The sequence below is a fragment of the Glycine soja genome, chromosome 4 (assembly GCF_004193775.1).
Source record: "Glycine soja cultivar W05 chromosome 4, ASM419377v2, whole genome shotgun sequence".
In the NCBI taxonomy this organism is placed as follows: Eukaryota; Viridiplantae; Streptophyta; class Magnoliopsida; order Fabales; family Fabaceae; genus Glycine; species Glycine soja.
Genome location: NC_041005.1, coordinates 1,050,437 through 1,073,506, shown reverse-complemented (window position 1 = coordinate 1,073,506; position 23,070 = coordinate 1,050,437). Strand labels below are relative to the sequence as shown.

Sequence of the window (23,070 nt, the reverse complement as noted above, 5' to 3'; positions counted from 1 at the left end):
TATATAGGTTTGACAACTTATTTAAACTTGCATTTAAAATTTAAATATGGATTTATGATGTATACTTTAAAACTCTTTAAATTTCAAAATTGATGGTTTAATTATTTCAAAAGAATAAAAGTAAATGATGGGTGTACTCGTGACTAATGAGACTGGCCTACAACAAATTTAGGCAACCCCATTAGTTATTGTCGCAAATTTTGATAAGTCGTAACCTGAGAGAGAGTAGAGGTTTCACTCTTTCAACTATACATGCGGGAGGGACACCGCACCGTGGTCTAAGGTCATGTGCTTTCCTCTATATAAGCACGCATGCCAGCTGAGGCACACATCTATCTATCTGTCCTGCATAATTTTACTACCTCACTTCGACCATTGCTTCTTATCATACATCACATCTATTGTATGGCCACTGAAATATTATAGACTGCGTACTCATTCATAACATATCAGCTGTACGTGTTTCTGATATATATTTGCCTCTTAGTGGGTCGATATTAATTGAAGATCATGGCTGAGGGAAAAACAGCAACTCAAAAATCTCTTCAGGATTTTGATCCTCAAAAGACACCCAGAAGGAACAAGTATGCTTTCGCCTGTGCCATTTTGGCTTCCATGACTTCCATATTACTTGGCTATGGTGAGTACGTACGTGTTAATTATCATAACTACACGTGAATCGACATGCATAGCTAGGTTTAAGGTTTTGTTTTCTCTTTTTCTGCACCAAGTCCTATACTACATGCTATTTCAACTGATATAAATAGGTTACTTCCCTTATGTTGTAGTATGTAGAATAAAAAGGAGACATTTCTTCTTCGGGAAATTAATAATATATATATATATATATATATATATATATATATATGTATATATATGTATGTGTGTGTGTGCATAAAGAACAATATTATCGAGCTTCCTGTCATAATTTATTTCACTGCAAGAATATTGCATATCCACAATCAACATAAGATATTACATGATATGATGTTATGTTATATACTTGATTACAGATGTTGGGGTGATGAGTGGAGCGATTATATATATAAAGAGAGACTTGAAATTGACGGACGTGCAAATCGAGATCCTGGTAGGCATCATCAACCTTTACTCTCTGATAGGTTCATGCCTCGCCGGCAGAACCTCCGACTGGATCGGTCGGCGTTACACGATCGTCCTTGCCGGAAGCATCTTCTTCGCCGGAGCCATCCTGATGGGAATATCCCCGAACTATCCCTTTCTTATGTTCGCGCGCTTCATCGCCGGCGTCGGCATCGGTTATGCCCTCATGATCGCCCCCGTCTACACCACCGAAGTCTCCCCTCCTTCCTGTCGTGGCTTCCTCACCTCCTTCCCAGAGGTACCTAGCCCTACCTACACTCATTACAAGACTCCACTTAAGTTTGTTAAGATGTTAGTTTTATGATATTGAATTCAGGTATTCATAAATGGAGGGATATTGCTAGGATACATATCAAACTACGGATTTTCAAAGCTGTCACTTGAGCTGGGATGGAGGATGATGCTGGGAGTTGGGGCGGTTCCTTCAGTGATCCTAGCGCTGGGAGTGTTAGCCATGCCAGAGTCGCCACGCTGGCTGGTGATGCGAGGTAGGCTCGGCGAAGCCACCAAAGTCCTCAACAAAACCTCCGACTCCAAAGAAGAGGCTCAGCAGAGGCTAGCCGACATCAAAGCTGCCGCTGGCATCCCCGAGAGTTGCACCGACGACGTCGTTCAAGTAACCAACCGAAACCACGGCGGCGGTGTATGGAAAGAGTTCTTCCTTTACCCTACACCGGCGGTGCGCCACATCCTCATAGCCGCTCTCGGGATTCATTTCTTTCAGCAGGCTTCCGGAATAGACGCCGTGGTTTTGTACAGCCCCGAGATTTTCAAGAAGGCTGGGCTGGAATCCGATGGGGAACAGCTTCTGGCAACCGTGGCCGTTGGATTCGCCAAAACCGTATTCATCTTAGTGGCTACGTTTTTGTTGGATCGGGTGGGGCGTCGGCCGCTGTTGTTGACAAGTGTTGGCGGAATGGTGTTTTCTCTTCTGACGCTGGGGTTGAGTCTCACCGTCATTGACCACTCACGCGCCGTCCTCAAGTGGGCCATTGGGTTGAGCATAGGCATGGTTTTGTCCTACGTGTCCACTTTCTCCGTTGGAGCGGGTCCCATCACGTGGGTTTATAGCTCCGAGATCTTCCCCTTAAGGCTTCGCGCGCAGGGTGCGGCTATGGGAGTTGTCGTGAATAGGGTCACTAGTGGGGTCATCTCAATGACTTTCCTGTCCCTCTCTAATAAGATCACTATTGGTGGGGCATTCTTCCTCTTTGGGGGAATCGCAATGTGTGGATGGATCTTCTTCTATACCATGCTCCCCGAAACACAGGGCAAGACCCTTGAGGAAATGGAAGGCTCCTTTGGTAAATTCGCCTCATGGTCCAAGGGTAAGGACGGTGATAACGGAGAGATCCAATTAGCCAATTAGCCACCCATAATCGTGCTTAATACTTTTGAGCCAATATAATATAATAATATAATGGTGTGTAACAGATTAGATTAGCTTTCTAAGTAGTAACAAGTCTAGTATGCGACGCAAAATTATAGTACTACTTCTTTTCATGAATGAGGAGAGAGAGAGAGAGAGAGACGGGTAATAAGTGTGGTAAGCTATTCGAAAACTACATTGTTAATGTAACCTTTCCTTTTTCCGTGGATATTATTTGATCATTTGATGTAATTTTATTACCTACTCGGCTACTTTCTTCAAAATGAACATATTTTAAGTCTCTTAAAATAAGATGCGGAGTAATATTTATTTTTAGTCTACATAGACTAACGGTGTCAGGCCACACCATGTTTAAAAGAGATTAAACTGAAATTTTGTATATTTAAAGCAATAAAAGTTAAACTTTTACATATTCAAATCAAAAGGAATATTATCCTATTACCAAAAAAAAGGAATTTATCCTGCTAAGAAAAAACATTCCAAGAAATTAAAATTAAAGTTTTACATATTAAGAGACAAACAAAATTTTTACATAGTTAAGGCAAATCAAATTTATTCAGAGAAAAAAGAAATTGTAAGAAATATTATCTTTAAGACGCTGCAGTATCTGAACAGGAGAAAAATCACATTCTACCATATTAATTTGCGAAATAGGTACATATTTGGTTGCATGTGAATTAAATCAATTAATACATCATCTGTCATCATTCGCTATGGGTTAAATACACTTTTACGATTTTAGGGTACATTCTGGTAATGAAAAAGGATCCAAGCCCACCACCATTTCTCTAGTTTAGTCTGGTAAAAAAAACTATAGGCATTTTTAACGAATAATGATAAGTAACTGGAGCTTGTACCTATCACCTCAATGAATTGTATTTACCATTAATAAATAAGATTACAGAGCTGTATTTTTACACTACGAGGAACCCCCGCTCCCCCCCCCCCCCCCCCCCCCCCCAAAAAAAAAATATATATATATATATATATATATATATATTACAGAACTTTTGAATCTTCATTCGGCATTTACTACTATTCCCTCCCCAATACTATAACGGTGAAAATTCCTCAAAAAATCAAAGCATAAGACAACAATGAATGTAAAATTACAAGCAACAATGTACATGTTAGGTAAGCTCTATATTATCTCACTTCTCGATGCCTTGCTGCAGATACTGTATCAAGTCATAGCCAGCAGTGGTCCACTTATTATAAGCATCTTTACAAACATGGGTCATGAAATTGGCTGCTTCACGCTCACTCATCTCCGGATGAAATCTCTTCCGAAGATTGCCAATCGGGTCACCCCTGCTGAAGCAAGGTAACCCACTGTCTAGCATTAATGACACAGTAGTGATGATCCCATCCATTCGTCGACGGGCAGCAAGGTACCCCTTCACGCACAAACTACATGTACAATAAACAGCGAAAGAACGCTGAGTTTTATATGACATCCAGGAAAAAAAAAAGTTTGTGATCTAGATAGAAATGCCATTACTACCTTAAAAACTGGTTCCATGTATCACTCTTCATAACACCAGATGGATCTAGTAATTGTGTCATCTCATGGCTCAGCTTAAAATGAGCACTTTCAAAACGCATATTCCCACCCGGAGAAGTTTCTAGGATGAAACCGAAGTCAATATGAACAAGCCTCCCAACACTGCATCAGCATGCATATTAGTGATGCCATTTATCGGACCATAAAGCAGAAGAGGGCAGGGGGACTAAAGATCGCCAATAAATTGAACAAAGGGAGCCAAACAATGAGGATTTTCAAATGCTTCATAGGCATCTAAAGCTATATTCAGATCCGCTAGCAATAATAACTGACTTGCTGACAAAGTAATGAAATTAAAACAAAGATCTTACTTATCAAAGAGAAGGTTCCCATTGTGCCTATCCTTTGGTTGAAGCAAAAGACTAGCAACAGCATAACCAGCACTGCTAATGATAAAGTTCTGGCGTGCAGCCTCAAAACTGGCAGACCCAACAGGCCCATAATCTTGCTGAAATATCTCAAACAAACCTCCATCAGTTGTTTCCCCCATCTGACTTCTACTGCGCGTATTTGGCACAACCTGGAAAATGTGAAAAATAAAAAAATTACAAATCCACAAAACAATTACCCCATATATGACACGAGTAATTAACATTGAATCTTGTTCCCAAGGAAACTGATTGGAAGTCATTTGATATTGTTTTAGAAATACAAGGTCAAAAAATAAGTTATAGTATAAAATAATAACAAGGAAACTGATTGGAAGTCATTGGAAGTTTATATAAAATAATAATAACAGAACCTTTTGACCTAACCCTTATAGTATAGAATTAGCATCATAAACCATCATACACATGTTGCAGCAGAGGTACCCAACAAAATCAACCAAATTCTGTGCTATGGGCATGTTTGGGTAAGCATATCCAGAAGCACTTATAGAAGAAAAAAAATAAGAAAAACTGAAATGAACTTCTCCATAAGCTAATGTGTAAAAGCTCTCTCATGTTTGATAAAAAGATTTTATATGTGATTCAACTTGTTTGTGTCCTAGGATATCATAAAACTTGTGTTTAGCATGAGTTTGATAACCATGACAGTTCCATGTCCTAGACTGAGAATCCAATTGCTCAAAAAGAAATACATTGCTTAAAGTTACACTTCCAAGTACTACCATAATTTGGCAGTTATTACTGCAGTAGCATTCTTCATTCTCATCAAGAAAATACTTTGACAGATGAGCCACAAAATTTTCACGATGATATAGCATACTGAGAATAAACTCACCTCTATTATACCTCTCTCAGGACCAGTAGGCAGTACACCATAAGGAAATAGATAAAGATTTAAGCCAACGGCTTCAAATAAATCTCTAAGTAGTGCTATTACTTGAAGGGCAAGAACATCTTGTCTACAGTCATCTCCAACCTTAAATGCAAGAGAACAGTCAGCCCAAGAATGACAAAACACAAGCATATATTAAGCACAATTGACAAGAAGCAAGAAAATAAACATGCTACAAAAAAAAAATGGTTTATGTAACACTAGCCATACTCCAAACATATCACTACTCTTTATTTGGTTCATATTTCATTTGAAACTATCTCTAGCCATCTAACAACCCACACACAAAAAAAGGAAAAAAACTAAAGTATATTTTAAGAGAATATATATGTATAACTGGAGTAAAAATTAGCTGTATAAAAATATAATTAAAGAGGGCTAATTCGCTAAGCCCCAATAGCCTAATCTTCTGCAGTTTTGTTGACATGATAACAGGATATCATCATAAATACAACCCAGCTAACCTTGAAAATGCAAGCTTGTGGCTTTACATCATTCTCATCCCCATCTCGATCAATTACATTAAAAGTTATCATGATTGGGACTTTTGCAGCTGATTGTAAGGGAATACCACTATCTACTCGAATACCCCTAACAAGCTTGTTAGGAGCTGTCGGTAAATAAAGGTCCTCACCATCCATTTCAATTTTCTCCAACTCCCTACCACATATGGTAAAAATAAACATTAACTTCTATCAAAGACACATTGAAAATTTAACATAAAAATCCACAATAAAAATAAGCCTTCAGACATTTGGCCAGTACCTCCGGATACCAGCTCGGCGTTCTTCTTTAGGGAGTGGAAATAGTACACCAGAGATGGATGTAACTTTGTCAAAGAAATCAAACTCTCTTTTAAATATGTCAAGTGCCTTTGGATTAAAACCATCAATTATACGCTGCCTTACCGCTGGCAGCAGTTCTAGAAATGAACCATTCTGAAATAAAAATACAGAGATAAAATCTATAAAGTATGATTTAAAAAAAAAAAAGATTCTATAATGAAAACAAAGAATTCACTTTGAATATATTAATAAAGAGTGTGTTTGAAAGAGTGTGTTGCTAACATTTCTCAGTTGTATTTTCAGTTTTCACAAAGTACTAAAAGTAGTGCAACATATTCGAATGCTAGTTTCAAAGAGTAAAGACAAAACTAGAAACATGTATCTGCAAATTGAGGAACTTAATGTAATCTGAGCAAATGTCATCTTGATAATAAACTCAAGATAGTGTTTTCTAATTGCATATTCTAACACCTGACACACAAATCCTAACACTTGATGTGGACTAGAGTTCAAACTATTAACTATATTAGCAATAACTGATTAACTATTAACTATATTAGTTAAATTATACTAGATATACAGAAACATTCTTTTGGCATACCTTCCCACTGTTTGGGTCTTTTCCTGTCTCAGGTACAGTCTCACCCTGCCCAAAATAAAATCAGTGTTTAACCACTTATTAAATAAAAAACAAATAACTTGTAATGAATGCATATATTGACAAAGGGAGCATAATCTACAGGTAAGAAAAACACAATTATAAATAAGAATAAATTGTATAACAAGTAAAAAATAACAATCACAGGTTATACCTGCAAATGCCAGATAAGAATATGGGCAAATATGTCACTTCTTTGAGCAGCTCTAAGCAAATACCCTTCAACCAATTTCTGTAAAAATAAATGTATGCAATTGGTCACTAAGCAAAAACACATTGAAAGTCATTATTGGACTGATGTTATTTACACTTTTACATCAATTATTATTTATTAGAGATTAACTTAAGAAAATGTTCAATTTAAAAAACTTCAAAAAAGGTTAGAAATTTTCATTTGTGAAATGTCTGAGCTGAAGATGTTTCACTCAATGGGATCTTTTATGATGTCAAAATACTTTATATGTTTAAAGAAAAAAAATTGGAGAATGGACTAAAAAAATTCAGACAACAATGCATAATGAGATTCAACAGGGTGAAAAACATTAATATATTGACATTTTTGTTTGAGCACCCATGATCTTTTCAAAATCTCAATGTGATCACAACTTTAAAAACACAAGGATTCTTTATGCTGTAGAAATGGTGAAAGAAAAAAGGTAAAATCAGGTTTTACGTGACCATTGACAAACAGTAGGAGGAAAGCTGACCCCTTCATCATGTCGCAACGACTGCACCAGCTGTGGCATGAAAAAAGTTACTCGTTCAGGAGGATAGGATTCCAGAACCCTTAGAATGTATGCCATGACCCGTGGATGACCCTTGTATGCAGGAGAAAGAAACTCTAGAGCTTGTGTAATAGAACAAGGAGCCCAATGAGGCAATTGTTGCAAGAGCACTGAATTATCATCAACTGCCTTTGGGGTGATAAAGTAAGGTAATGCTTCTGGTATGTTGCGCACATCCACTATATTTGCCTGTAAAGCAAAGGTATTGTCTCATATTTTACAAGAAAATGAATTTGGACGAGTTAATGAGAGAGCGCAGCAAGAACCACAGGAATGAAAAAATAAAAAATAAAAAAGCTACACAACACAAGAATAAATTCTCCCCTTTGCAGGTAAATATAAATGTGTGTGTGTGTGTGGGTATAGAATTATCGGGCATGACAGAAAATAACTCGGGTAAGGATGATTATATTTACTCCTTGAACACAGAATATTGCTTTTGAGCAATAACTATATAACTGAAAGTTCTTATTAGAATTTAAAATGTATGAAATTTCAGTTTAGGACAACCAGTTCAACAGCATCCTATTAAGCAATAAATGTATTTGTTTACTTTAAGTTTCAATTTCCCATCTTCATCCAACCCAAATGTGTAACTAAAAATGCTTGTGAATAAGCCAAAATTTGTTGCAGCAGCTAGATATAAGATCAGACATAAAATCAAATATTTTTTCCATGTAAAATATTAGTTTTTTTATCATCAGCCAACACATTTCCTTTCTCTATTCCTTGCCTTCAAGATACACGACACAACATATACTATTATCAAGAAAGCATAAGCTACAAATCAAATCATCTCTATTTTGGTCTAGGTTTCATTTCGGTGCAGATTGTATGGTCCATAACCTTGCTAGATAACCTTATTGTTGGTTAATGATATTAGTAAGTTGCTGCATTATATAATGTGACATATAGAGAAATTATTATGTACAGGTACTGGGTTGTATTTGGGCTTTGGTTTTGTGTTATTTCAGTTTTTAGAGAAATAAAACAACTCATAAGCTACCATGGCACCATCCCAAAGTTAAGCAAGCTTATAGGTCGTGTTGGGCCATTACATGGTATTTGAGCCTTTGTGACCTAATGGTCAAGTGTTTGATCCTTGGCACCACGCCACCAGCATTCTTCATTAATTAAATAATTCCAACACAAGGTAACGTAGACTTGTGCCTCGTACATCCTTAAACACTAGAGGGCTCTTGTATGAGGAGGTTTATTAGATGATAAAACCAGCTGTGTTCTTCCTCCGAACAGCTTAAGCTTTTCAGGTTGAATTGATCCCCAATGTAGGTATTACCATATTACTGTATTTAGTTTTAGTGGCTGATAGACTTCTTAATGTGATTAGCAACCAACCCCAATTAAGAGTGTTTACATTAGGAGAAATAATGATAGTCCCAAGGAATCAAGCGGGCCAGCCTCGACTAGTTAGACCTTGTTAGTTAAAGTTGTTAGAAAAGTTTTAATTGTTAGCTAGTTAGCTCCACAACTGCAGTAGCAGAGGCAGGATATTAATAGAGGAAGATAATGTAAGTGTCTAAGTGAAGGCAGGCAGTTAGTCGACCAATTAGTTTCCCTATGCAATAGTAGTAGTCCATATCCTTGTGTGAATAGGATATTCATGGGAGGTCAATCTAAACACTTGTAATGCTTTCTTTTGATAGAATGATCAGCTTACGAATGCTGGCAGCAAACTGCTTTATTCGCAGCTGTGCAATGCAATCAAACTCTATGCCATTCCTAGGTTTGTTGTCACTACTATGGTTTTTTCACTTCACACCACCCAGACCTGACTTATTTGGCACTAGACAGAATATCATTCAAAACCGCAGTTGCCACACCTCAATCTTCTCTATCAAAACCAAAAACCTTTTGCAGAAGGTACTTTTACACTTCATGCCCAAAACCAATTGACCCCTCCTTAAACCACATTATATTACTTTAAGACACCTCTTGCAATTACCAACTCACTGTAACCCTCCAATCCTACATTTTCTACCATAAATCCAAGCCTAACCTTCCACTGTCTGACAAGAGAACATAGACAACAGTAGTTGCTAAAAACATTTAAATTTTAACTTATTAAAACAATTCCCATTTTGCAGACACTCAACTGACTAAGACTTCCTGTTCACAAACTCTATTATTGAAAAAACAAGAAGAAGAAAACTTACCTGTACAAGCTGAGTTACTTCAGTTTTTACAAATGCATTGGTCGGGAACCTTGAGGCCAAGGATAAAGCAAGCCTAGGATCCACAGAGAAGGCAGTCCTAGTATATTCTATCCATTTATCTGCACTAATCTTGGGTCGGGAACTACTTTCCCTGAAAATACATACCAGATATTTGAAAGCTTAGGACAAGAAAAACAAAACATATAACGAAATTCCAGTGGTCAGAAACAGATATTTATACTTTGTGTTAGTCGGCTGTGCCCAGACATCAAGCCTATCAGCCTCATGCTGGCAAAGCATTAAAAGTAGCTGCCTCCGTTTTTCTCTTCCTGCAGCATAGTTCCCCATTTGACCCCAAACAGGATGATGGTGATCACTCTATCACAAATGTAGAAATTAGGATTAGGATATTTTTAAGTCCAATGGGAATGTTAAAACCACTTTATAGAGAAAGATAAAAAAATTAAAAAGGACATGACAATTATTTAAAGTCAACAATTTAATGTTCCAAAGTCCCCAGTGTAAGCAGATGTTAATGCTAGACATTGAATTATTACCACATCAGCCAAAGGATTCCCATTTTCTTGTCCATTTCCTTTTGAACCAACTTGGACAGTATCTCCTTTCATATTTGTAAGGTATTGAACAAATAGAGAAACAGATTGAGCCTCACACTGAGCAAAGTTTGTATAGTTTGTGTCATACCATTCTGGCTCAAAAGAAAACCAACCCAAAGATGCCCTACAAATGAAGCAAAAAAAAAAAATCAATTAATAAGAATGGTGAACATCATGAATCCAATTTTGGTCCCTATCTTTGCAAGAAACTATTGCTCCAGCAGAATAGCCCATTAAAAATATTTATAATAGCCTAAAATCTACTTTAGTACAGAGCTAACATGAAATACCAGACAAGTCCTTTGCAGTTATACCATCCCCCCCCACCCACACACATTCAGCTGATTAATCTACCAAATGTTCCAACTCAAATTGAAATAAATAACAGATTTAACACTATTAACGGTGTGTTTGTTGGAAAATAGGTTATGATGTACCTAGAGTAGTAGCTTACATTTTATTTTTTGTCTTTTGTATACCTGTTGTACCTGCTATGTTCAGAGCTCTGTATTTTGTACTTACCTCTCTTTAGCTTACTGAGTAAGCTAAGTTTTCTAATATAATGGCTTTGAGGTACAGTACAAGGAGAACAGCACAGAACAAATTTTTGTCCAGTCTATTGTTTGGTGTACACTGGAGTCTGGACAGCACAGGAAAAATAATATAAAATTTACTATAATACCCTTTTTAAAATTAAATATCTTAATATAATTCATTATTATTATTATTATTACTATCATCATCATTATCAAAAAATAATATATTATTGTATTTCATAATATATATTATATAATATATTATCTTTGAAATATAAAAAATTTGTTCGTAATATTATTTATATATATGTATAATATATAATTAAAATTAAACAAATAAAAAAATTTATATATATAGATAAGTTTATTCATAATATCACTCAGTTGCATGTCTATTTCTTATATAATTTTAAAATTGTCACAACTTCTATATTTGTTATATCAGCTTTTTTATATTCTAGCGTAAAATGTTTACGTTTCAGTTTTTTAATGAAGAAGCAATGTGCAGCATCATATAACGTTGGCAGTTTCACGGGCAGTTATTTTATTATGATAGTGGGAAGAAGAAACTGAGGAGAGGGAGAGGTGGGGGAAAGAGAAGAGAGATATGTGGGTGTTTTGGTCTTTTGAATGTCTTGTACTGGGAACAAAAAGTTGTCCCATAGATAATTGAGTAACAAGAAAAGAAGTTTTTGTCCTGTCCCTCAACCTCTTTTTTGTTCTGTTCCATGTTCATTTTTAAAATCAAACATTGATGATTGAACAAATATTTTTGTCCTGTCTTGTCCTTACTTTTTAGCAAATCAAATGGACCCTAAGAGACATAAATATTTATTGTCAGTGGAACAGGGCTTGGTTCTTCTTGATTTTCAGTAGAAAAGATAAAATAAAAGAATACAAAAGATAAACTATTTACTTCCATCATCTCAGTAATTTCCTGAATATTTTTAAACAGGGCAAAGCATTCAGCTTGAATAAAAAATAAATTAGAGCTCACTTTCCAACCATTATTTATTGGTCAGAACTGAAAGATAAGGGGTGACAATTTATGATTATTAAATCATGGAGAACATAATGTGGCAGTGGGAGGGGGGCGCTCTAAAAAAGTAGTCCTAAGTTGTGCAGTTTCCAGAAAATGTTTCAAGCCGCCAAGATCAGGGAATTAAAACCATGCAAGAAGAGAGGAGCTGAGCAATGAATACAAAATGTATGCTTCATGAAGAAGAAGAAAGGCACAAATTGATGAATAAATAATAGCAAACAAAGTACTATTGCCAGCACTACTCTTAGCAGTTAGCACAGGTAAAGAAAAAGAACAATTTAGGAGAAATGCACCAAGAATGCCAAAAAAAAACTACAAGAGACACCCGTGTTCACCTATATATCCGATCTTCCAGCAGCTGAAGCCCCATCTGAAATTTTTGCAGATTGCCCTGAAACTGGCAAGAGCAGTACTTGAGCCCTAGAAGCATAAGAGTGAAAAAAGTGCCACTGGCCGCAGGATGGTGTGAAAAATTCCAGGGAAGCTTTGTTGTCCCCTGCAACATCCTACCAAAAAGCAGAAGTTGCTCCACACTTTGGTGTCGAATTGCCTACAAGAGACAGGATAAGAATGATTCAGGGAATTAATTTAAATAATTCCAATATTTGAAGCTGAAACTAGATTCAGTATTTAATACAGTAAAGGAAGTAAGGGTAAGGCAATGTGCCAATGCCTTCTTCGAGCAATTTATCTTACTTCAATAGGTCAATCACAAAGTTTATCAACATATTCATTCACAATTAGTCAACCAGCATAAAAAGCACTAGCAACTACTCCCTCCGTCCCATAATAAGAAAAAATAAGTCCCAAAATAATTGTCATCTTAGCTTTTAATATACTTTGACATTGTTAAATATTCTTTGACCTAAGAAATTATTCCAATTTAAATGTAAAATAAAAAAATTTCTTAGTAAGAAATTAAGTTCTGCCTCCATCTTGTTCTTGTCTTTCTTCTTCTTTATACCCTTATTATTCTTTTCACTGTCTGATCCTACATAATCGTTTTCAATATCTTTTTCTTGGTTTGAGATAGATAATTCAAGATTTCTTTGATCGGGGTATTCTGCTTTTGTCCGATTAACGTAACATTAATTATTTTTTTCCACTTATATCTCTCACAATATTAATGATGGGCAACAAAATCTATAAATGAATTAATGATGAGAAGGTTAATTTTTGTAAAATTACTACTATTTTTCATCTATTTATTGATTTTTCTTGGTCTAAGTAAAAAAAACCTAGTATGACAAATATTATGGGACAGAGCGAGTAACATTTGATGGCAATTTAACACTAAAATAATATCCCACAAGATCCACTAACCAAGAACTGACTATCAATCTTCAAATAAAGAGTGGTTCATGAATAAGTTCCTGAATTCATTAATTAATCCGCATCAAACAACTATAACATAATTGTTTACTAAAAATACAGTAGATTAATAGAGAAATCAAATACTCGACCCTACCAATTTCACATTTAACTATGCCCATTTATATATAGCACCAAACAAAATATAACTTCCATGTAAATGTAATCCTGACAGCAACTTCAACTAATGATTTATTGATTATTAATTTATTAACAATCGCAATGTGAACAGTGATTCAAAGGCAAATCTTAGGTTACTCAAACTAAACAATTTACCCAATAATCAGTCATGAATTAATGAATTTTGTTTATACAATAGGAATATGAAAACGCAGTATGGTCACCTAAGATCAAAACAAACATTTACAAAAGGCAATCATTATAATTTTTAGATAAAGTGGCAAAATGAGAAAATGTACATCAAAAAATATGGTGACCAATGCCTAACCTCAAAGCGATCAATTAGAAATCCAAGCCATAGTCGATGAGCAATTATCTGCTCCACGGGATCAGTCTCAGGCTGCAATTCAGGCTCCCCAGGGGATAGGTGAGGCCTGAGTTTTGCAGCAGGTCCAGAATACCTTGCTTCAGATGCAAAAAGACCCCGCTTGGTGTCAATTGTCCATAACCATGCATCAACAAGCTCAGCAAGAACGAGAGCTCCAAGTTCAGGTGCAGCAGAAACCAACCATGTCCATATGAAAACACCAGTTTCCATTGCATCATGAGTGGAAATGTAAGCAGGACACCAGCAAAGAAGACGAAGAAGTTGTGAGAAGCCCTCCACGTTTGATTTGGATCCAGAACTCTTGTCCATAAGAAAAACATAACTCAGATAAAGGTACAAAATATAGATTCCCTGAGAATTCTAACTTATAGTATTAACAACTAAAATACTAACAAGAAATGTGTTTACCAAATTTGATAAAAGCAGCACAGTGGCCTGAGAGCAAGTATCACGAAATTCAGACCTGACCACTTCCCCACCTTTCTCTGCTATGTTGACAAACTGTTGAAGTAAACGCACAAACTTATTAAGCAACATTCCATTGAACGAGTCATCCTCAGCTTGTGGCTGCTGAGGAAAAGCTCCAGATATAATTCTTTGAAGCCCAGCTCCAAGTCCAAGACCAGAAGGTGCAGTACTGGACTGAAATCCACCAATGCTGTTATACAACCTTCTCATCCCAGCAATTTCTCCAGCATGGTTGCACTTAACTGTCGCTGCAGCTTGGTTACACTTACCAGAACTAATAACATCCAAATTAAAAGACTCTGATGCTTTTAAATTTGCCCCTGAAGCTGCAGCTGCTGCAGCCGTGACTGCAGGAATATTTGCTGTTTGTATTGGCCAATTGTCATTTTTCCCGGTGCCAATTCTTATCTCAGATAAAAGTAAAACAACATCAATTGTGGGCTGTGCTCTTTGCCAAGTATTTGCTTTACAGAGTTTATCCTGACATGAAATGCATACAGAGATGGTGCAAAGAGAAAATTATGAGGACTTAATCAAAATAAAGATATTTTTACAATGTCACCTATAGAAAATTTAAACAGAAAGATATATGCATTAACAAGTGGAAGGAATTAAGGCACAATAAAATGTGTGCAACCACCACATTTTGGGAACAATTTCTGAATGAAAGTTAACAACAATCAGTAGTGTAGCCATATATGGACCATTACTTACGGTATGAAAACAAGGAGATAGAAGGGCAAATGAAGGGAATTAACAGAAGAAGCAAAAGCACAGAAAATCAAACCTCAAAGTTTCTATAAAAATTACTTTTTGTGCAGAGAATGATGCTCACCCCGAGGAAAAGAATATCATCCAACATTTGACACTAGCTTAAAATAGGGATTTGTATTTTAGTTTTCAAATAAAAATCATAATTCTAGTTACATACAGGAAACAGCATATCTTAGCACCCTTCAAAGCAAGCATGCACCCTTCTGTTGAGACAATGATGACAAGGAAACTATAAAAACTTTAAATACTGATTTTCATCAATGAAACAGATCAGTTCAACCTGAAGAAGGCCCTGGCTAGTGCACGGAGCACTAGAAACTGATTTTATTATCCATTCTCGAACAATTCTCTGATACAAGGTACGGACTGTTGCTGTCCAAGCAGGATCGTTGATGATGGTAGTGGAAGAGTCGTCATTAAATGAAAATAGCAAAGAGTCTATGCAAGGAGAATCCCATAAAACCTGCAAAGATACCATTAATCTTAAATATATTGCAGATGTTAAAAAAAGGCAGAGACACATTAGGCAATTAACTACATATACATTTAAGCATATTTATAACATACTGTTGAAAATTTACCTGTGGAAACTTATCTCTGAGTTGAGTCAACAAGTTCTCTGCAATATCTCGTATATGATCCTCCCTCTGGGACAGACTTTTTATTAGATAACAGGTATGCATTGTAAGTATTGAATCTCGGGTCTCAGCTTCATGGCCTATTTCAGAAACTCGATCTTCCTGAAGCCGGACCAAACAGTTGTGTACATAATCCATATAGTGCAAAGACATAGATAACAGCACAAAAACCAGTCTTTAACAAAAAGAAAAACATAAACAGGCACATAAATAAGAGCACCGGTAAATAAGCTATAACCACAACCATTAGGTCACATACGCCTAATCTAGATTAGATCACCATAAAAATTCATGATCACTTGAAAGGGCATGAACCCATTGAATTTGTCAATACAAGTATACAGATATAACAATGTTCAAATTTCTTTTGAACAAGTTCAATTTTGGACATAAAAATAAGTAAATGCAGATGCTAATTATCTAAAGAGTAACCCTTATGCTGTTTTACATAGATGAAAAGTAACATTCTTCAAACAAGAAACAGAGAACATAGACTTGTTTTACATATACATACATAGCTATTTTTCATACCACCTTAAATCTTTGGGATGAATAGTAAACAAATGCTAGCTCAATTTAGACAATAACTGCTTATCACTAAGTAAGCGTGTGTCCTAGCTTCGTGGGTTGAGGTTTATGGCCCTCATGAGTACACATAATGGGAAGTATTAGCAATAAATGTAGTAAAAAGGTCAAACTAATGTCTACCAGCCATGACACCGCTGTTTCAAAAGCCCTGTGGACGATTGCTGCTAAACACTGGAAGACAGCTGGCATTAAATTTGGAGTCTTGAGATATTCAAAGACACAAGTAAAGGCACTTCTTGCAGCATCCATAGTGGTGCCACCAGTTAAGATTCCACCATTGCTGCTGAAGCGGATGATCTCAAGAAAAGCTACAGCAAGAAGATAAGTAGCCTTCACTCCTGGCAAACAAATAAACAAAAGAAAAGCACCACAACAGTCATGATAGAGAGGAGGTTATACAAAAATGAATATCAGAGTTAAGAAGGGGGAAGGGAGTAACTCCAACCTAAATATAAAACAAGAAACCACATTATAAATTGTAATTTTCCTATTTGTCAGGCTAAAAAAGTGTAAATTTAACCAGCTGCAAAAAAATTGGACATAAGAACTTAAATATATAAAACAGTGGCAAATAAAAATCGTCAATACTCAACAGCACAAGGCTATAACGAGCTGTGGGTATAACCAATATGTAAAAATGATTAAATAATAAAAACAATCACATTAACCTTGAAAGGTTGATTCATGTTCACAAACCAATAATAGCTAAGTTCACACTTCTATATAATATGAAGTTGATCACAAAACATGTCATAGAAGAAATAATTAATTTTGCCGTTTATTAATGGCACATGGCTATGAACAAGTCATATGGAAAACACCGTCTAAGACATGCCAACCTATTCAAACACTGTCCAAGGTATGTGAAATATTGTTAGGATCCAATCGCTATGGAACTTGAGTCCCACATTAGGAGTATGGGATTCTAGTGTGGGGTTTATAAGCCCTTGAGCTCCCCAACTACAATAGCTAGCTTTTGTGGTGTGGTTCTCCCAAGGTTCTTATTAATTGATATCAGAGCCTTCCAACATGTCACTCAATTGCAAACAAGCAGCATGGGTGATGATGCCAACATTGCAGTGTTCACTCGGAACTAGTCAAAGGGCTAGTGCATAGCCAACCCTTGTGTGGGCGTTGGGACTGTGAAGCTTGGTGGGAATAGGGTATGGATGCAAGGTATGGGACCTGAGTCCCACATTGGAAGTATGGGATTCTAGTGGGGGGTTTACAAGTCCATGGGTTCCCCAATTACAACAACTAGCTTTAGTGGTATGATTCTCCCAAGGCTCTTGTCAAATATCATCCTGAACTTTACAATGAATTGTATCCAACAGCAATGTGTGTGACATGGAAAGGAGTGTTATACAAGCAAAGGATCTGATGAGCCTGACACAAGATGCGGCACCTTCCTAGAAATCTGAAGGTGTTGATAATTCATATACTTAGAGAATTACTAAATATAAAACAAGTGCAATCCACCTGAGATTGTGGTCATTGCTGTGACATCAACTCTCCCTCCTAAAGCTGCAGAAAGAGCAGCTCTTTGTGCAAGTGCAGCCTTTTCATTGCCACTGCCTTGACGACTGCCTGGGTTGTGCAAAGCATTTAGTTCTAACTCATCCTCGAGCCATTTCACTGAGCTAACAACCTGGGCAAAAACAGGAAGATATAAAAGTAAAGCTTCAGTATAGTGCACGGTAAACTATTAAATTTTGGGGGTGATAGAGAAAGCTATTGAATTCATAATAACCTAGGAAAGCACGGAAAAAAAAAACTAAATAGTACTGCACGATGAAGCATAAATATACTATAAGACAATAACAAGGCAAAGCAACAAATTTCACAATGTTATTATATAAAACTATAAACATGCACAGCAAAAAACTCCAATGGAATTGTTTACCCAAAATTTGAAGATCTTCTATGATCAACTTACTAGTGGAGGAGTCCCCTGAGAAATTCGTTGAACAGCAGAAGACCAGTCCACATTCCACATATATGGTCCATTTACAGCTTGAAGGGAAATTGCACCCATGCTTCCCACACTGTTCAGTGTACTTGAAACTGACTTTGTAGTTACTGGAGTCTTCTGTACCGGTGGCGCTAGGCCAAAAAGAGCAACATAGAACCATAGGTTGCGAAATAGTTTTAAAAGTGATGGCTCCACATTTAAAGTAGGATCAAAATCGGAACAAATTGCAGCAACTGCAGGGAGCAAAGGACCCAGGAAATCTGCTCCACTCCTGCAGTGAGTAAGCATCAGATGTGATATCTTCAGAAAGCATAACTCATCATGGAAATGAAGTTGAATTTATACCTATCCAAATTCTCAACAAAAATTTCAAACATTATTAGAACATTGACATTTCATGTGCTCGGCATAGAAAAAAGGAGTACCTTCCACTTTTAGCCTCAGCAGCTAAACCAACGTCTGAGCATAGGGAGAGCAATCGATGACGAAAATCTGAACGCAGTCTATCACTAGTAAGACCACTAGCAATAAGAAGAAATCCTGCAGGTAGAGTCTAGAATGTAATTCAACTAGTGAGAATCCATTTGACAGTTTATTACACCAAACAAACCAAATCGAACATGTTGACATTTTAAGATATACTACATACTTCAACTCGCTCAGTTGTGGCTTCAGTTGCCTCTGTTTTGCTTTCAGCTGATCCTACACTGGAAAGTTTGTTCAGGTAACTTCTAGTCATCAAAACCACTGTTTCACGGTAAGATTTCTCAAAACCTAAACTGGCCATTCGAGACACGGCATCAAGAAGCTGTATGGATCACAATAAAAATGTAAGAATCATAATAAAAGAAGCCAAAGGACTGACAGATTATTGAACAAAGAGGAGGGTCATAAAATATGTTGACAAATTTCATATCAATTTCAAAATACATGCTCTGAAGACAAAGTTCCATACTCGGAGTCTCAACAAACTAGGAGTTGAAGCATCACCCTCTTCTAGGCTTTCAATAAAAAGAGGTAATAACACGTCTACCAGCTCAGACTTGTTGACTGCAGCGCTCAGCTCAGCAAACAGGTGTATAACATTAAGCTGTACAAAAGGAACTGCAGGTTTCTCTTGGTTGTCCTGATGGCAAGACAAGATTCCATAAGCAAGCAAATAACTTAATACATTAATAGATACAATAAAATCTTAACAAACTTAAAAAGATGTCAGTAATTTTGGACAAGATACGATGCAGATGAAACAGGAAAAATCTACTATACTAACCATATGAATGGATATAATTACAATAGCAACTGATGAGATTAAAGGGAGTGAACACTGAAGTATAAGTCCATAATATATATGGAAACGTACAGACATGATGTTTTTTGCATAGATATGTACAAAAACAAAAACAAAAAAAGGACAGTACAGTGTTGACATGACCAGATATACATTTATTTTTATTTATAGCCAGTTTCTGCATAGTGCACATGTGACCATTAGTATATGTACCTGTTCTTCATAATCATTTCGTTCACGTATGCTTGTGGCTAATCCCATTATGTATGTGTCAACAGGGGCTCGCTCCTTATTCCAGCAGGATTCAATTATCTGACAGCTGACCTTCATGACACTCTCAAACATGCCTCCGTGGGTATTACTCCATGTATCAGGCTGCCACAAAAATATTTCAAAATTAAAAAAAAAAATCATGAAATTGAATGCCAATTGGATTGTAAGTTTGAAAAGAAATCATCAATGGAAATGTAATATTGAAAAGTGACAAAGCGTACCTGAGCACAAACGTTGAGAACAATTGGCTTTAGGCGAATGAGCAAAATACGCAGCGGCTGTCCTCCTCGGGCAATAGCAATATGTGCTACCCCAAGAAGCAATGAACTGAAGAGCTCTTCACACAATCTCAACTTACGCCATCCAGAGAGTAAGCACGCCTCGGCAGCATCTATCAATATCGCAACTGCCTCATAAACCAACCTCTTAACAGACCTCGAATCGGAATCCAGTGCTGAGAGGCTCTTGATTTTCAGGTTCACCGCTGCTTTATAAACTGACAGTTTGGTATTAATCCTAGCTTTTAAAAGAGACCCCTGCTCATGCCAATCCCTCTTCCTTATCTGCAAGAACATACAAACATGAAACACAGCTCACTCTTAAAATTAACCTAGATAGAAATGCTAGCAACACACTCTTTTGAAAACTCTCTATTATTAACTGAATTTTATTGGCAATCATAAAAAATTGTAGGTCTCACTTCTTATTTAACGAGTCTCACTCATAATTTTTGTAATTTCGAATTAATTTAAACCAATAGTAAAGAGTGAGATAAAAAATGTGTTACTAGCACTTCTCTTAACTACATTCCAAAAACCACAGTGAGTAAACCAAGACACTCACTAATTTACACAAGCATAACAAATAAAGTGACTACAGAGGGAAGCATAGTTAGGAACAAAATATACCTTCAGAAACACAGACATGGACTGTATCTGCTTCTTCCCGATTAACCTAACCTGCTCCAAAAGCGCAGGTTCAACGTGGGCCTTCTCCAACACGTGAGCAATCAACTTAAAAGCTATTTCCTGCCTCTCCAAGAACTCCACAGACTCTTCCTCGAACAAAACAACTTGTTGGCCAGACGAGAACGCGCCAAGACCACCATCATTTAAACCCAAATTCTGCGCCAATTGATCAGCACCGGTCCTCCAAACATGGTTTCCCCCATTCACCATCCCTCTCGACGACGCCGTGCTGACATCATCCGCGGCCTTAGAAGCCACACTGCTCGAGGAACCCGAAGCATTCTCATTCCCGGGACTGTCATTGTAATTGGTTAGGGATTGGTGGTTCACACTGATGGGCGAGCTCTGAGCCGAGGAATTTTCCGCAGCAAGTTGTTCCCTCGGCATGCCTGGAACAGGCCCCACCGTAGGCGCAGCGAATTGATCGATTAAACAAGTCACCAATCTGTTGGCATCGAAGGACGAAATTGGAAGAAAGTTCTGCGAGAGAGCGGCCAAGAAAGCCCTAGCAATGCCAGAGCGCTGTTCGCCGATCGCGGAAATCACTACTTCGCCGGCGAAGGCGGCGAGCTCCTCGGCGAAATCCGGTGAGGATTGTGCGGCCTTGGAGACGTAGCCGATGAAATCGAGGAAGAAAGAGGCGACGGAATCGAGGCTGAAAGGGTGGGGCCAGAAGGATTGAGTGAAGGAATGGGGAACGGAGCGGAGGAACTCGAGGACGACGGACTTTGGGCGCAGATCGGCGGAATCGGGGCAGTTGGAGAGGAAGCGCGCGACGGCGAGGACGGCATTGAGCTGAGAGCGCGAAACCCTAGGAGATCCCGCCGAGAGGTACTCCGGCGGGGGGCATTTGTCGCATATCCACGAGAGCTTGTCGGAGAATAGCGACGGATTCTGCGCAATGAGGTCGCATAACTCGATCAACGCTTCCATCACGATTTGCAGGGGAAATAAATTCGAACAAGGAAGGAGGGAAATTGGTCCCGACGTGAGAGTTGTTGCATTCGATTCTCTCTGTTTCTCTCTCTCACTGCTAACCACGCAGCAACATTGTTGCTGTTCTTCTGGTCATTGCCATGCCAATGCTATTAGAATTGGGATTACATTGAAGATTAGAATTAGAATTGGAAAACCAAAAAAATTAAATAGAGAATTAGGATTACATTTAAGATTAGAGTGACATTTACAATTTACAAATTTGAAATGGGGACTAAATACGGTCTTTGCCCTGCGCGGCAACCTTTCCCGCACGTGCTTTTTTTTTAAGTAATGGTAATAAATTTTTTCTTTTACTAAATTTAATATACTGTTTATTTTATGGTATTAGTATATTATGGTAAATATAATCTTTAAATAAATATTATAAAATTAAATAATTTTGTCATACATTAATGTAATTATTGAATGATAATGTAAAAGAAGAATTATTCTATAAATATGTGCTAATTAAATTAAATTCTTAATATACTAAGAATTATCGGTACACTGTAACAAAAAGAAAAATATTTATCAAGAATTATAATTCAGTAGTTGTAATTTATTTTATATATATTTATCTTTGATTCTTGTATATAAAGAAAATTCAAACATTTACTAGCATAGTACATAGATAGTCTTGTCTCTTAACAAATATTTAATGTGAATAGTATATAAGAAGTGTAAGATAGTGATAGATAAAAAAGAATATTAAAAAGGTTACCTACTATTTTCTTTAAATTTTAATAAATTAATTGTATTTTTTAATATTTATGTAAAAAATTTAAACATCATCTATTCTTGAAAGGGAAGGAGCAATATATTTGCTCGGTTCGAGAGTGATTGCTTTTATTACCTGTACTATGCAACTTTAAAGTTCATATAGGAGAAGCTAAAGGCAAGGCTGATATTAATTAGATGGATGGTGTTCCGTGACTTTGTCTAAATTTGTATTTGGATGTGAGGAAGGAAAAAAATGAATAGGAGAAAAAACAAAACAGGTGAGAAAGATAAAAGAAAATATTCTCTCGTTTTTATTTTTTTATAATTCTATCATTTAAATTATACTATAAATATAAAATTAATTTATAAATAATTACATTGTAATAGTAAGTATTAAATCTAAAACATTATTAATAATATTTGATAATATTTCAAATCATATTTTCTACTCAAATTAAATTATTATCTTCTATGATATTAATGTGTAGAATGTTAAATTAATAAATTAATCTATTTTATAGAACAATGTTAATGATAAAAGAAGTAGTTAAAAATATTTGACAATCACAA

The 23,070-nt window shown here is 36.5% G+C and overlaps 2 protein-coding genes across 2 annotated transcripts; one reads left to right on the top strand and one right to left on the bottom strand.

The window, feature by feature from the left end:
- The first annotated feature begins 225 nt into the window (after positions 1-225).
- Positions 226-2,755, top strand: LOC114408478 (polyol transporter 5-like). Its single transcript, XM_028371529.1, has 3 exons — positions 226-640; positions 1,014-1,360; positions 1,439-2,755. The coding sequence occupies exons 1-3, from the start codon at positions 511-513 to the stop codon at positions 2,489-2,491; spliced, it is 1,530 nt and encodes a 509-aa protein (XP_028227330.1). The 5' UTR covers positions 226-510; the 3' UTR covers positions 2,492-2,755.
- A 744-nt stretch (positions 2,756-3,499) lies between these two features.
- Positions 3,500-21,961, bottom strand: LOC114408477 (phosphatidylinositol 4-kinase alpha 1-like). Its single transcript, XM_028371528.1, has 26 exons — positions 20,743-21,961; positions 20,056-20,397; positions 19,775-19,936; positions 19,229-19,399; positions 18,923-19,081; positions 18,699-18,826; positions 18,238-18,544; positions 17,781-17,949; positions 16,422-16,639; positions 15,657-15,815; positions 15,356-15,538; positions 14,242-14,781; positions 13,774-14,133; positions 12,290-12,504; positions 10,317-10,500; positions 10,001-10,137; positions 9,760-9,910; positions 7,508-7,774; positions 6,955-7,032; positions 6,744-6,788; positions 6,123-6,295; positions 5,822-6,017; positions 5,301-5,441; positions 4,388-4,596; positions 4,017-4,178; positions 3,500-3,922 (listed from the first exon to the last, which is right to left on the bottom strand). The coding sequence occupies exons 1-26, from the start codon at positions 21,733-21,735 to the stop codon at positions 3,664-3,666; spliced, it is 6,108 nt and encodes a 2,035-aa protein (XP_028227329.1). The 5' UTR covers positions 21,736-21,961; the 3' UTR covers positions 3,500-3,663.
- Positions 21,962-23,070: the final 1,109 nt, after the last annotated feature.